The 14159-nt window shown below is 37.2% G+C and overlaps 1 protein-coding gene across 1 annotated transcript in view; it reads left to right on the plus strand.

Moving 5' to 3' along the window:
* The first annotated feature begins 780 nt into the window (after nt 1–780).
* Nucleotides 781–14159, plus strand: part of fbxl17 (F-box and leucine-rich repeat protein 17) — a 229773-nt gene continuing 216394 nt past the window's right edge. Inside the window, exons 1-6 of the mRNA XM_024276157.2 lie at nt 781–1017; nt 2768–3270; nt 4899–5261; nt 6845–6967; nt 7137–7394; nt 7494–7625. Of these exons, the coding sequence (XP_024131925.1) occupies nt 2788–3270; nt 4899–5261; nt 6845–6967; nt 7137–7394; nt 7494–7625 (1359 nt within the window). The 5' untranslated portion in view covers nt 781–1017; nt 2768–2787. The remainder of the gene's footprint in view (nt 1018–2767; nt 3271–4898; nt 5262–6844; nt 6968–7136; nt 7395–7493; nt 7626–14159) is intronic.

Consider the following 14159-nt stretch of genomic DNA (forward strand, 5'->3'; position numbering starts at 1 on the left):
ACGGACAGATCTGTAGAATATAAAATCTTCACTTCCCCATCAAACCAGATTCATATTCCAGCTTTATTAATGTGTGATTTTGTGTTTTACAAAGTTGGACTCAAAGTTGGAGCATTGTGTATCAGTATTTGTCATTCTTTGTATGAATGTTTTAGTTTTTTGTTTGAAAGATATTTTTTACTATGAAAAAGTGGCTTGTTGATAAAGTTTGATTTGGAATGTCCACTTTAATCTCAAGAACAAATGTTCTCCAAATATTAGGTTGTCAAAATCACAAACTATCAGAATTGCTTTTAAACTAGAATGTTTAAAGGTCTGTTAGTTTGTTGTTTCTGCAGGAAGCATTTTCTGTTTCTCCTTTCATTCTATCCTTTTGTTTTGTCTTACCTCTTTTTAAATGTTATTTTAAAAATAACATTTTAACTGGGTGAATTTCAAAGTGTTAATGTGTGTGTGCACCAAAAACTTTGAAAATATATTAACCAATAAAGATAAAAAGGTTGTCCATCCATATGTTGCAATACATTTTAAAATATATGTGTTCATTTATATAAATAGAAATTAAAAAAAACATTTATAATATGTTTTTTAATGTATTGCAATATTTATTTTCTTTTTGAATCTATGTAAGTAACATTAATTCCAGGATAAAAAAGTGTGTTAAGTACAAACATATCCACACCTGATGTCCTGCTGGAAAATGTCACCTTCACTAACATTTTCTCAATCATCTGATCATCAATCATCTGGGATTCTAAACCTGTTATCCAGCAGATTTACTGTGCTTGAATGACAGCGCGCTGTCCTCGCCGGCTTCCGTAGCTCTGCCCCGTCGCTGCGGAAGTGTTGTCCTTAAGTGCAGCAGAGCCAAACTGCTACAGCCTGGATAAACGCTTCGGCGGCTGTGCTGCAGGTCTCTTCGCGGCCGCGTTTCTCCATGTCAGCGCTCATCGTCACCGGGAAACCGCGCAGTATTATGTGAGCAGCATCCGGACGGAGGGAGCAGCGCGTGAAGAGGTGAGAGCTGCTCCATGTTGAGGAGAACAGCTAACTTAGCATCTGATGGAGGAGCAGGTTAGCCTCTCAGAAGGCTCCTAGCTGTTGTCTCCAGAGGAGTTTGAAGCTGTGAAGGGATGTTTATCTTAAATCGGTGGCAGAGTGCGGAAAAAGCGCACTCTGCCAAAAAAAGCGCAGTGACCACCTGTTCAGTCAGTGTTTACATCTTTGTGTTTCCAGTCGACAGCAGATGCATGGAGCTCTCTCGGTGTTATGAACAGATTTAACAAGGAGGACGAGCAGTTTGGGCCATAAATATATATAAACATTTACACTTAATTAAAGCCTGACTCCCAAAAACTTACAGAGAAACGTGACTTTTGGTCATAATTGTTCCTCCCTGGAAGCGTAAATGATGCTAATTCATTTGTTATTGTTGCACATTCCTTAAATCAGTTGGTGTTTTCTTACACATTCATAGTATTTAAAGTGTTTTTCCCATGCACATTTTAACCAGCAATATTTTTGCAGTAAGTAAATATCTTTGCTTTAGTTTTGTATTATTGTTTTGATTTTGGACTGTGGTAGGCTAATACTGTTTATTTAGGATTCAACAATAATGATTCAATTCATATCATAAGTTGTACTTGCCCATACTTACTCTTAGTTGTTATTGGTTCATTTTGAACGATCCGATTCACTGACTTAATATCAATCCGGGACATCTTTAGCCTAAAATTCAACCTTGTATTTCTTTCAAGATAATTATGAGTAGATTAAATATGTGCACAAACAAGTAAACAAGAATAATGACAAATCTATTCGCATTTTAGTTTCATAAAGTTCAGGTCACTGTGGTTTTTCCACATTAAAATAACACAAATGGAACATTATTAGAACATTAAACCACTCTTTATGGTCACTTTTCTTTTCAAAATTCAAAGTGTTTCCACACATTGGACTGTAGGTGACACTTGTTCGTTTTTACATTATAGTATAATAAACCTACTGTGTCTCAATCCAAATGTTTTTTCCATGTTTGATTATCCAATTATCTCATTTTGAAGCAAATTTTAATGCCACAAGTTGATTCCGACTAAGGCAAATCAATCTGATTGGACTGTAGGAATCGAAATCAATTATTTGATTAACTTATACACCCCTACTGGTTATGGTTAGCTGGCTATGTACACTTTTACTATCTACTTTGATTTGGATGCATTCTAGATATTTGCTGTTTTTTGTAGGCAATACATCAGAGTATGAGTATTTTTAAAGTGTCTTAGTTAAATCTTTAAAAACAACTACTCACATTTTCTTGCTGATTAATAAAACACACTAATCTGTTATCTATTTTAATTTTTAAAAAAATAAGTATAACAATTGCTGTTTGCTTCACAGCCTTTTTGTACAACTACACTGATACTTTTTTTTTAAATTGACTTAAAAAATATTCCTTTATTTCGAGGAAAATCTCTAGGTCAGGTACTGATCCAAGTTCAGAGGATTCTCCTCAGGATGCCGTCCTGCTGTCTTCAAGGCTGATGACCACAAGTAAAATCAATTTGGACAATTAATACAGTAATCATTGTGGTTAAAAATGAATTTGACAATTAATGTGAGACATAATAACATATATTTTTGGACGTTTCAGCATAAATATTTTTATCTCCTGTTATATCTGGGATTGTTTGATATCCAGTTACATCACATGACTGGACCAGTTGGTCATTTTGTGACGACCTCCCTTCTGTTTTTTTCTTTTTCCCAGAGTAACCTTGAATCTTCTATATGGGCCATCTTTTCTCGAAAAATGGTTTACGCCTGAAGAAGAGGACCCGCAAGTTGCAGCACAAGAAGAAGAAGAAGAGGAACTGTTTCCTGCAGGGGCCGTGCATGCTCTGTTTCCTCGTCCACAGCAATAGCACCGGTCTGGACGACGACGGTGACCATCTGGAGGCCGGCGTGAACGGCTGCTGCCACAACACAATCACCGGAATCAGCGTCGCCCACATTGGGGGAGTCGGCCTCGGACCAGCGGCTGCCTCAAAACTCGCCGAGCGATACGCGACCATTGCCTCACCTGAGGAGTGCTCCAAGTACCTGCTGTCCCCGAGGGAACTGGGGATCTGGGAGGGCCAGGGGAGGGGCATTTTGTCCGCTGTTCCTGCCAAACTGATTCCAGCGCCGGCTCTTTTCCGAACGGCTGGTGTGTCTGTGACTGTGCCCATTCCTGTGCCTATACCCAACTGCACCGTCGACTACACTGAGATGGTAGGCACTAACCACACATCAAAAATGTGCAGCATGAACTATTAGAGAAGTTTGCAAATCAATCAGGGCTGCCACAAATGATTATTTTAATAGTTGACTGATCACTGATTATTTTTTCCGATTAGTCGACTAATCGGGTCATGTGCAAAGTGGATCTAAAACACACATCTTACCCATCATTAGCTTTAAACCAGCTAAAAATAAAGATGATGACAATTATTGTTTGTTAAACTTTAATGAATCATGCAGCCTCCGTCCTTTCATTAGTTTCTGTTATCAAAACAAGATTAAACTAAAAAGTTGCATTACCTGTGATAATGCTAGTGTGAATGCATTTTCCTGAAAGTAGTCGCTGAAGATGCTAAAGCTGTTTGCTGAAAATGGCGACGCAATTGACTTTAATTGCTGCAGGGATTTACTGAAAATGCAAAAACTATTTTAAAAATGTTGAATTTTCTAAAATACTATTAAAAGAACAATGAAAGAGTGCTGAAGTTGACCTAAATTTATTAAAATTTTGTTGTAAAATTGCTTAAAAATCCCCAATACATGCCAATTTTGCAAAAATATTACGTATCGCTTAAATAAGTGCTAAACTCCAAATTAGCCACAAAAAAAAAGCTAGCATGTTGCTTAAATACCTGCTAAACTCCAAAACCGCCCAAAAATTAATCAGTAAACTAAATTAGTCAAAAATGCTAGCCTGTTGCTAAAATAGAAGCTAAACTCTAAATTTGCCTAAAAACCCAATAGATTACAAATTAGCCAAAAACTTTAGCCTGTTGCTAAAATAAAAGCTAAACTCTAAATTAGCTTATAAACACCTGAGTAGATGACAAATTAGCCAAATACGTTAGCATGTGGGTTTCTAAAATTTCTTCTTTTTTCCTGATTCAAGTTTTTTATGAGTTTTTCCTTACCGGTAGGGAGGGTCTAAGGGCAGCGATAACAAGTTTTATTTAGTTTGTCTTTAGCTATTTTTTCCATATTTTATGACTATCTTCTGCATCTGTAAAATTACCTCCATGAAGCCCAAGAGGGACAGTTTCTTTGTGATTTCGGGCTATGTAAATAAAATTGAATTGAATTGAATGTAGCTAAAGTATTAGGGAAACTCCAAATTTTTTGAAAATTACTATTAAAGATGAAAACAAAGCCCATAAGTATATTTAAAGACCGGTTACTTATCTACTTAAAACTTTGAAATTTGAAGACTTTCTCATTCATTTTCTATGGGGCATATTTTGCTCATAATTTCAAAAACTGTAATCTTGATACCAAGATTGATGAAATCGCTGATTGAGTTTTAACGTGCTGAAAGTGTACTGAAAAACATAATGTGAATGTTTTCTATGCATTTAAATGAGGTCGGCATCTGAACCAAGGAACCTTTTTTCACAAAAGAAAGTTTTAGTCTTACTGACTCAAATATAAAAAAGTGAATTTTTTGGTGCTGAACACTCAAAACTTTGTTCAACTTTACAACACTCTGACTCCATATAATATAAAGTAACGACTAATCCACTATTAAGTTAGTTGTTGAATTTAATAGTCGATTAGTTGATTAGGAATAAGCTGAATGTGAGTCTGGTGTGTTTTGGTGACTTCTTGTTTGGCGATGTGTGCAGGTGTGTAAGAGGAAGTGCTCCGAGGTGCACAGGTGCACCCCTTGCAAGCAGCCGCGCTGTGCCTTTGCCGTCCCTGACGGAGGGCTGGAGCACGACGGAACGGGAGGAGGGGGAGGAGAGGCTGCCTCGAACTCTGAAACTGGCCACTGCCACCTTCCCCGATGCCCGGTTCCCTCCTCGTCGTCCGCGTCCGCCTCCTCGCCGGCTGACGGCTGCTGTGGGCTGGGTCTTCAAATGGACTCGCCCCACAGCTCTGGCTCGTCCCCCTGCTGCCTGCATCACTATGACGACTCTCAGGCGAGAAGTTCCGATGCTGCTGATCACTTAAGTATCAACCACCTGCCTTCCTCCATCCTTCTCAAGGTCAGACGGGCTTTAGTTTATCGTTTTTCTCATTTGCTCCAATCTTCTGTAAAAGCATAACCAGTGTTTTTTTTATTTATGATTGGGCCATTTTTAGCCAAAATCCGAAAACTTCTTTCGTTTTCTAGGACATAGTTTCTGCAGAGCGGCAGTAGTTTATCAGCATTTTGGTTTTGAGCTGTGGGCTGGACTGTATGCACAAAGTAAACCCGCCCCTTGATTCCCTTCATCCGTCTCCCACTAGCTTACAGCCCCTCACACCTGCAACCCAACATAAGCAGTGAAACAAAAATGGCGAGCAATTTCGGAGCTATCCAGCCGTACAGTTTAGAACCAGATGGCAGCTCGGCCTCAGACGAGGAAAACAAAGTCATACATGGATCTATTTGTCTGTGAGTGGATGAATCAGAATAGAGTGGAGCAGGAGCTTGTGGCCCGACGATTGTAGCACCTAAGTCACTACTACGAGCTTTTTCCAACGACATTTTTTCCATCTACTTCAAATTTATATAAAGAAATGATCAGAAACATAATTTGAAGCTTATTTTTTTTTTTAATATTCATAATTTTAACAAAGGGACATTTGCTATTTAACCTCCTGAATCCCAGAAATTCAAATGTGTCCTCTTCCAAGGACATTTCTCCCAACCACTGCATACTACTGAATAGAGGTGGGAATCATGAGCCACATCACAATACTATTCGATTACGGTACAGGAGGCAACGATTCAATTATGAAACAATATTTATAATAAAACAATGATCAATGAATCCCAGATCTGTTTTTTTTAAGAAATGTTGCGCCAATATGACTTACATTTATCCACCAAAGTGCATTTTTAAGTAAAGACAAGATCAGTACAAATATTTAGTTTAATAATCAGAACAGCATCAAAAGGGAAAAATGTTCCCTGAACTCAACAACCTTAAATAAGATATTGTTACGTTTTATCATTAGACCAGCTTTAATGAAACGCTCTTTAAACTCGCGTCAAGCTAAATAAATAGTGTCTAGCTAGCAGCGCATTGTGATTTACCAAATTTGTTGTGTTCCCTACATATTTAGTTTTGGTGTGACTTAACTTACAGACCGCGTGATTTTTATCCACTATGAAAGCCAAAAATGCTTCTAAACGGTTGCGTTAAGTGAAGTCGGGGCTGGTCGGATGACGAGATCTGGAAGATCATACTTGTTTGTGTTCTCTTCAAAAATGTCAGAGGGAAAAAGACTTAGTTCCGCTTGTTACTTTTTCTTGAAATCCTATACATTTTTAGATTATTTAAAATTCATAAAACGATACAGAATCGTTTATGGGTAACAATCGATGCATCTAAAAATGTATGTTCACTACTACTACTAAATTAAGTCCTTAAAGCTTTTCAGTGATAGCAGTTGTGAAGTGGTGGGGTTCTGGGAATTGTAGTTTTTGGTGGATTAAAACACATTTTTTGAATGTTTTCCTCTGGTAGTCAGGAGGACATTTGTGATTAATGCCTATACAAGCTAACAATGATTTTTTTTTTAAACTGATTGGACAAAGAAGCATCAGTTATTAATTAAGAATGTGCCCACCACCCCACAGGTGCTGTCCCACCTGACAGTGAAGGAGCGCTGTCTTTGTGCCTCTCTGGTTTGCAAATACTGGAGGGACCTCTGCTTGGACTTTCAGTTCTGGAAGCAAATCGACCTCAGTGGCCTACAACAAGTAAGAGACGACGCTCTCTCTTGAACTGCTTTTTGAATTTCATGTATTAATACTGTTTTTTTCCCATTTTAGTTTCTCTTTATTTCATAATATTCAGTAATTCAATCATTTTAATATAAGTTTGTGAAAAAAAACTATGTAGGATCTCATTTTATCTCATTTGTTTCAGGTCAATGATGATCTCCTTGTGAAAATAGCTTCTCGAAGGCAGAATGTGACAGAGATCAACATCTCAGATTGCAGGGGGGTGCACGATCACGGCGTGTCCTCTTTGGCCTCACGCTGTCCAGGCCTGCAGAAGTACACAGCCTACAGGTGCAAGCAGCTGGGAGACATCTCCCTGTCTGCTTTGGCCTCACACTGCCCTCTCCTGGTCAAGGTGCATGTTGGAAACCAGGACAAACTAACAGATGCATCACTGAAGAAGGTACATTTTTTTGCCAAAAAAAAATCTATAAAGTTTTTATTTCAAAAAAGACAAAGCTTTGCTTATTTAAGCAATTCAATCCTCATTTCTTGCCTTTAGCTTGGATCAAACTGCAGTGAATTGAGAGACATCCATTTAGGACAGTGCTACGGTATCACAGATGAAGGCATGGTGGCGTTGGTCAAAGGATGTCCAAAACTGCAGAGGCTCTACTTGCAAGAGAACAAAATGGTCAGTTATCCTCATTTTATTTCTTCTTTTTGCACTTGTTGTCCTGTTGGAACAGTTCTCCATGGTTCCAAATATCTAGTCTGTTGTTTTGTCAAATGTTATCTCTACCTGAGCATACGGTAGTTTGAAGTGATGATTTGGTTAAAAGAAAGAGAATACAGTGGTCCCTCGTTCATCACAGGAGTTGCATTCTAAAAATAACCTTCGATAAGTGAAATCTGCAAAGTTGTCATCTTTATTTTTTACAATAATCGTAGACGTTTTAAGGCTGTAAAACCCCACATGAAATATTTTGCTATTTTTTTTCTCATTAAAAAGCTTTGGGAGAAGAATTTTCCAACTTTACCTCACATCAGAGTAGAGATGCCAACGCTGGCGCCATCTACAGTTCTGGAGTGGAAATGACCTCACCATAACCTCTTTCACCCAATCATATTCTGGTAACAATGGGCTCACCTCCACATAAAATTAGACATAATCTCAAATACAAAGTCTGAATTGAAACTCTAAATTGGGGAATGAAAGTGAAGAAGAAACATTTTGAACTTTCCTATTAACTTCTTTGATTGTTTGTGGGATAACCTGCATTGTTTCTTCTTTAGTTCTTTTTTCTTACTGTTCTTTAAAAAATAAAATAAAAAAACAGTGAAAGAAACTTAAAAAAGGGTTGAAAATACTAAACAGCAGCTGCTACATAAAACTTTTTTTTTCAAAGCAGTTTTAGGTGTAATATTTTTTAAATCGAATCTTCAAATTCACAATGCAATCTTTTTATTTATTTAAATATATTTTTTTATCCAGATTTTTAAAATTTCCAACATTTCCTTGAAATTTCCTTTCTTTTTTTCCAATTTTCAATATTTCCTGCAAATTCTTTTTTTCCCTCCAAAGTTTAAATATTCCTTTCAAGTTGACAATGCGTACTTTCCATTTTAAAACGTTTTTTTCTAAACTTAAAATCTGGGTTTTTACTCACTTTAAGCTGACTTGATTCTCTTGGAAAGCAAAGATATAAAAAGATTTATGTAAATTTTGGCAACTGAACGAAGTCTGCAGAGGAAGAGATGCTGCATGAAGGAGATTGACAAAAGTCTATAATCAATCAGGATGCACAACACAATGCACTGGAAAATAAAATAAAAAATCCACTAAACAGAGACTGCAAATGGTGAACAGAGATATTGCGAGGGACCACTGTATTCAGGGTTAAGAGGGTTTAAAAAGAGGAATCTGGTTGTTTTGGGGCTGACAGAACAGCTGGTGATGACAACTTGATCTAAAATTCTTGGATTGGTTTCTGTGAAATTGTGGAGTTCACTTTCACTTTCGACATTTCTGAATCAGTGTTGTTGACTCAATTACCCAGATTCCCCCATGTTCTTGTGCTTTAAGAGAAGGTGTGGTCAATGCTGAGGGGGTTGAAATGTCAACTCCACATCAGCAGTCGAAGTATTTAATACAGATGTTCATTCAGGCGCCCTAGCATGGTTGTGGTGTGTATATTAGCATAAACAAAGAAGGTGGTATAAACATATTGAGGTTTGCGGTGTTCATCATGCACGTGTCTTTGATATACAAAGTGAACATGAAAAGATTGCTGCAAAAAGAACTATGAATTGTTCATGAGGAAAGGGTTTGAAGTTGCCTTCGCGCCTTGAAGATTTGGCCCTGATGGAGTGCAGCCTCTGGTCGTGGCTTAAATGCGTGCCGCAGTCAGGATCATGTTACAGGTCCTGCAGACGGGGCAGATGGCAGCCAATCATCCACACAACAGAGACGATGATCTGCTGTCGCCTGCAGCAGCAGCAGCAGCATGGCAGGCTGGGATGGAGAAGGTGAGACTGACATGCCAGACAGAACGACAGGGGTGCGTGAACCGGGTTCCTTCTGAAGTCTGACTTCATATCAGTGGCTTTCACTGCATTCTGAAGACACTTCCTGTGTATGTAATTGTGTGTTTGACTAATTGGCATTTAAATTAACTAAATTTATGCTAACATGCACTTCCAGGATATTTTAAAGACCCACTCTGATCATCTTTAAAGCCATTTTAAAAGCCTTTCCAGTTGTCTTTTAATTATCTTTATGCTGTCTTTAGCCAAAAAAAAAAAAAAAAAACCTGTGTTTTTTTCTAGAACATAGTTTCTTCAGAAGAGCAGTAATTCGCCTCTTGAGTTGTGAGTGTCCCTGCTTCCTGTCACCTATAAAAGAACCTTCTCACATGATGTAAGACAAAATGGCGACATCACTGCTACTGGGTAAAAACTTCCAGTTTACGAGTTTTCGCCGGCAAAGCTAACAGCTGAATGCAGATGAAGTCAATTTTACGTAAATAGTTAAAGGTAACCTTATCAGTTGTAACAGAAAATTATACAATATTTATTGATAAATGTCCCTAAATGTATTTTTATTTCCTATGTACAATATTATACAAGTCAGGGATTATTTCTCTCATACAACCTGGTCAAAGTTAGACGAAGGTTGCTAGTACTTCTTTGAATGCTACTTGTTTGATTATGAAGGTAATTATGGTTTTTATTCTTCTACTTTATGCTAATGCTAACACTAGGTTTCCGTAAAGGGTGTGAGATATCAAACTACAAAAGATATTTTCTACTGAGTTAAAGTTGCTTGAGCAAAAGCCAGACAGTTACCGCGTGTCTCGCATTTAACCAAAACTGTTTACTTTTGCAATATTTTCTGATTTTGCTCCTTTGCTTTTGCTCAAAACTGTGTCTGATCTGCAGGAAAAATAACAAAGCATAAAATTAATGGCCACACTTATTTGAAAGCTGACAATATGTGACTTAACAGCTGCACTTTAAATATTTGCTATGGCACTTGGTAAGCATGCCTGTTTTTACAATTACCTCTTAAAATACCCAGTAAAACAGCAAATATCCCTTATTACAACAAATAAATTTAGCCTTGGACACAATTAAAATGCGTGCACAAAGGAACTTTTTACTTTTCACTGAAATTTGTTAATTCCAAAACTCTATTTCTTGATTTTTTTCATATATTTCTCCTCAAGTTATCATTATCTCAATGAATTATTTCCCTTTAGATTATTAACAGAAGCAGAATTTTTTAAACCCCATTTGTCAGCTTAATGGAAAATGAAACTAGTGATTACTGCGAGGAGAGATATTACTATTTCTGCTAATAATGTCTCAGTAACCGCTATATCAGTTACGGACGGTCATTTTTCAGATGTGAGAGGGTCACTGTTATTTTAGCTTTTTGTTGTCAGGGCGGAGACAGATGGGCAGAAATTACATGGGAACTGCTACATGCATTACATGCAGTAAGTGTATGGTTGATGTGAATTTAGTTCAAATGAAACTGCCAGGGTTTGAATAATAGCTTGAAAAAGTCAAATTTCTCTTCCCCTCAAGCTCACATTAAAATTAGGAATTTATTTGCAGGAACACCTTTGTAATTAGTTTCCAATTAAGTTTAATGCCTCGTCAAGTGTTTTATTTCTCTGCTGTGGCAGTCCGTACTTGGTTTTCGAAGGAAACAGTTGATTAAAAAGACCTCATTCTGGATGAGTGCATGTCTTTTGGGATCTTTTTTCATAACGGATCAGCTGCTCATTGGCCGACTAAAAGGTTCCAAACCACTGGGGAGACGGCTTTCTGGAAGGTTGATATAGAAAAAAAAATCAAGGAGCTAAAGTCTTCAGGGACTGTTGCTCGGGCCAGCCGTTGTTTTCTTCACAAATACATTTAGGAAATCCTGTGAAGCAGAGCTTTAGACTGCAGCAGTATAAATATAATTTAAAATTGGAACACAGATATGATCTGTAAATATTGGCATTTGTCTTTTAATCCTTATCTTTTGCAATGCTCATCATTTATTCAAAACAGAGGATCATCCAGCCTTCTTTTGAGATTATATTTAAATCACTTTTGGATTCTTCCAAATGGAACAAAGCAAACTAATTATTAAATGATCTGGAAGTAAGACACAACAGTGTTTATACTAAGGCTTGTGAAGATGTTACACGTCTCATTGGCGTGTTTTCATTTTGGGCGTTAGAAATGATGAAAAGCTGTTAGTCAAAACACATGCTTGAAACTGTTTTGCTTCCTTAAGATGCTTCAGTCGTCTTCCTTTCTTTAGCTCACTTTTGTTGCTTCTTCCTGTTTGTCCAAATCAATCACAGATAGGGATGAGTCTTTCGCTCTCTTTGAGCTGCCAGCTATTCCTCCTCCTCCTCCTCCAGGAAGTAATAATTGAATCTCATCAGGATGTCTTCGTGGAGACTCTCTGACTTCTTTTTTTTTTCCTTTGTCATGCACAAACCAACACTTATTTTCTCTCTCTCTCCTCCCTCATCTGTACTTCTGATTCTATGCCAGAGGTGTTGTTTGCTGGGTGTTAAAGCCACACCAGGCTTTGTAGAAGATGGGTTACCCTTCCAGACAGGGAGTTGTGCAACTTCTCTGAACAAGTTTGTGTTGCTTCAGAAAACATTTCAGCAATTCTTGTATTCAAACATTTTTCATGCAGTTCTGCTTTTGCTGAAATCTTTTTATGTCAAAGCCAGAGGAAATATACTGTAAAATGTTGCATAGATAGGAGTAAAGAAACTTAAGATTTGGTAATGCGGATGAGGTTTCTACGGAAACTCCAGAGACTTTTTCTTTACAGCTGTCAAATTCACGTTTGCCCCTCATTTCTTGTCATAGCCTGAGGCCAGGTCAGCCCAGGGATGTGGATAGCCCTGGGTGAAGACTGTTCTGTGGGTGACTCTGGTGTATGTCTGCCTTTGTTGTTTTGACATCCATGTCACACTCTTTATTGGTATTCATCCAGTATTTATGCTATAGATGGAGAAATTGCACCAGATGCCTTAAAAAAAAAAGTCTTGTTTTCATTCCTTTTTGTTGCTCATCCACCACCTCAAAGGGCAGTGGCTCTAAGAGGAGCACGTTTCTTTTCCTTTTGCTCATCACACCACAGTTTGCTGCTGGCAGCAAACCTTGAATGTTCAACTGTGGGTTGTACAGACACAAAGAAAATTTTTGGTTCAACTGTTAATGAAAGAAAACCCACAAAGGACATGCACTGAAGCTGACAAAAGGGATAACATATTGTTAAAAGTCACAAATGAAAATCAGATTTTGCATTTCAACTGTTGTTAAATGGAATTATTTTAAAGTTGTACATGGATCTCTCTGTTTGCATGTGGATACGTCAGAATGGAACAGAGCAGGGAGCTTGATTTTATGTAAGAACAACAAACTTTTTTCAACATGTTTTTTTTATCTGGTCCTGATTCATGAAGATTTGAATAAAGTAATATTCAGAAATAGTTTTAAATGTATCTTTTTTATATATGCCACAAGAACAGTTGAACTTAGAGGTTTATGACCTACAGGACAATTACCAATATGATAGAAAATATAACTTTAGTTCTCTCAACAGCCTCCAAAGAGGTTCAAAGCAGCTTAACTAGTGTCTGAGCGTACCATCCATTAGGTCTATGGGAGGTGACCAAGAAAAATGTCACAGTTTAAAGCAAATTGAGGCCAAAAATAGCCATAATACATTTTGACAAGCTACAAATCTTCTGGGATAATTTCCTTTGAACAGATTGGATTTTTGAGCTTCATGTTTACTGGATGAAATAAACTAAAGCTATGTTCAAATTCCCTTCCTACTCCCTAACTATAGAAACTATATAGCGTGAGACTATCTAGTTCCCTGCATTTTAAAAGCAATGGACACATTCTCACTATTTTTTCTAAATAGCAAATATGATATCACCAATTTTCTTAAGTAAAACCCAATAAATATCAACATTTGACAAAGGTTATTTATGAATTCACTGTGCTCTGAAGATGAAAATATGGATAGTTTATTTAAAATAAATACAAATAAATGTTTTTCACATGAAAAATCGTTCCAACGCAATGCATTGTGGTCTATATTCGCCAATCTAGTGAGCATTGACACTTCTTGGAAATTTCTAGGACATTGCATTTTGGAATGATACATTTGGACACTGAAAAAATGGCGAACACACTCTATGGTGATTAAGTAGTGAGTAGTGAAGAAGTTCGGACACAACTTAAGAAATAACATGAACCTTATACATGAAGCATGGAGGAGGCTCATTTGTTCTTGGACTTTGGGGTACAAGAAAATGTCAAGACATTCAAGGCATCTGAAGTGCTTCTTAATGTCAGAAAGCTCAAAGGTCATGGGTCACCCAATGGGATGTCAATCCCAAAAATAACAATTATTTTGAAGAGAAGTTCTAAGATTTTAATTCTATTAAACATTGAAGGAGCAGAAATGTGTTTGTTTTTAGTGAATATTGTTGTTTTTCTACCAATAGTTTTGATCACTTTTTTTCCTTTGACAACTTATTAAATGCTGAAGCCTCAGAAAAATCTCCCATCACTTATTTTTTTTTATAACTTAACTTCAGTGTTTCTTTCAGTCAAACACATATCTGCTGTGGAAGCACTTTCCCGCTCTCTGTCCCAGACTAGAAGAAATGTTATCTCCTCTCTCTTG

This window comes from Oryzias melastigma, linkage group LG9 (genome assembly GCF_002922805.2).
Source record: "Oryzias melastigma strain HK-1 linkage group LG9, ASM292280v2, whole genome shotgun sequence".
Lineage (NCBI taxonomy): Eukaryota > Metazoa > Chordata > Actinopteri > Beloniformes > Adrianichthyidae > Oryzias > Oryzias melastigma.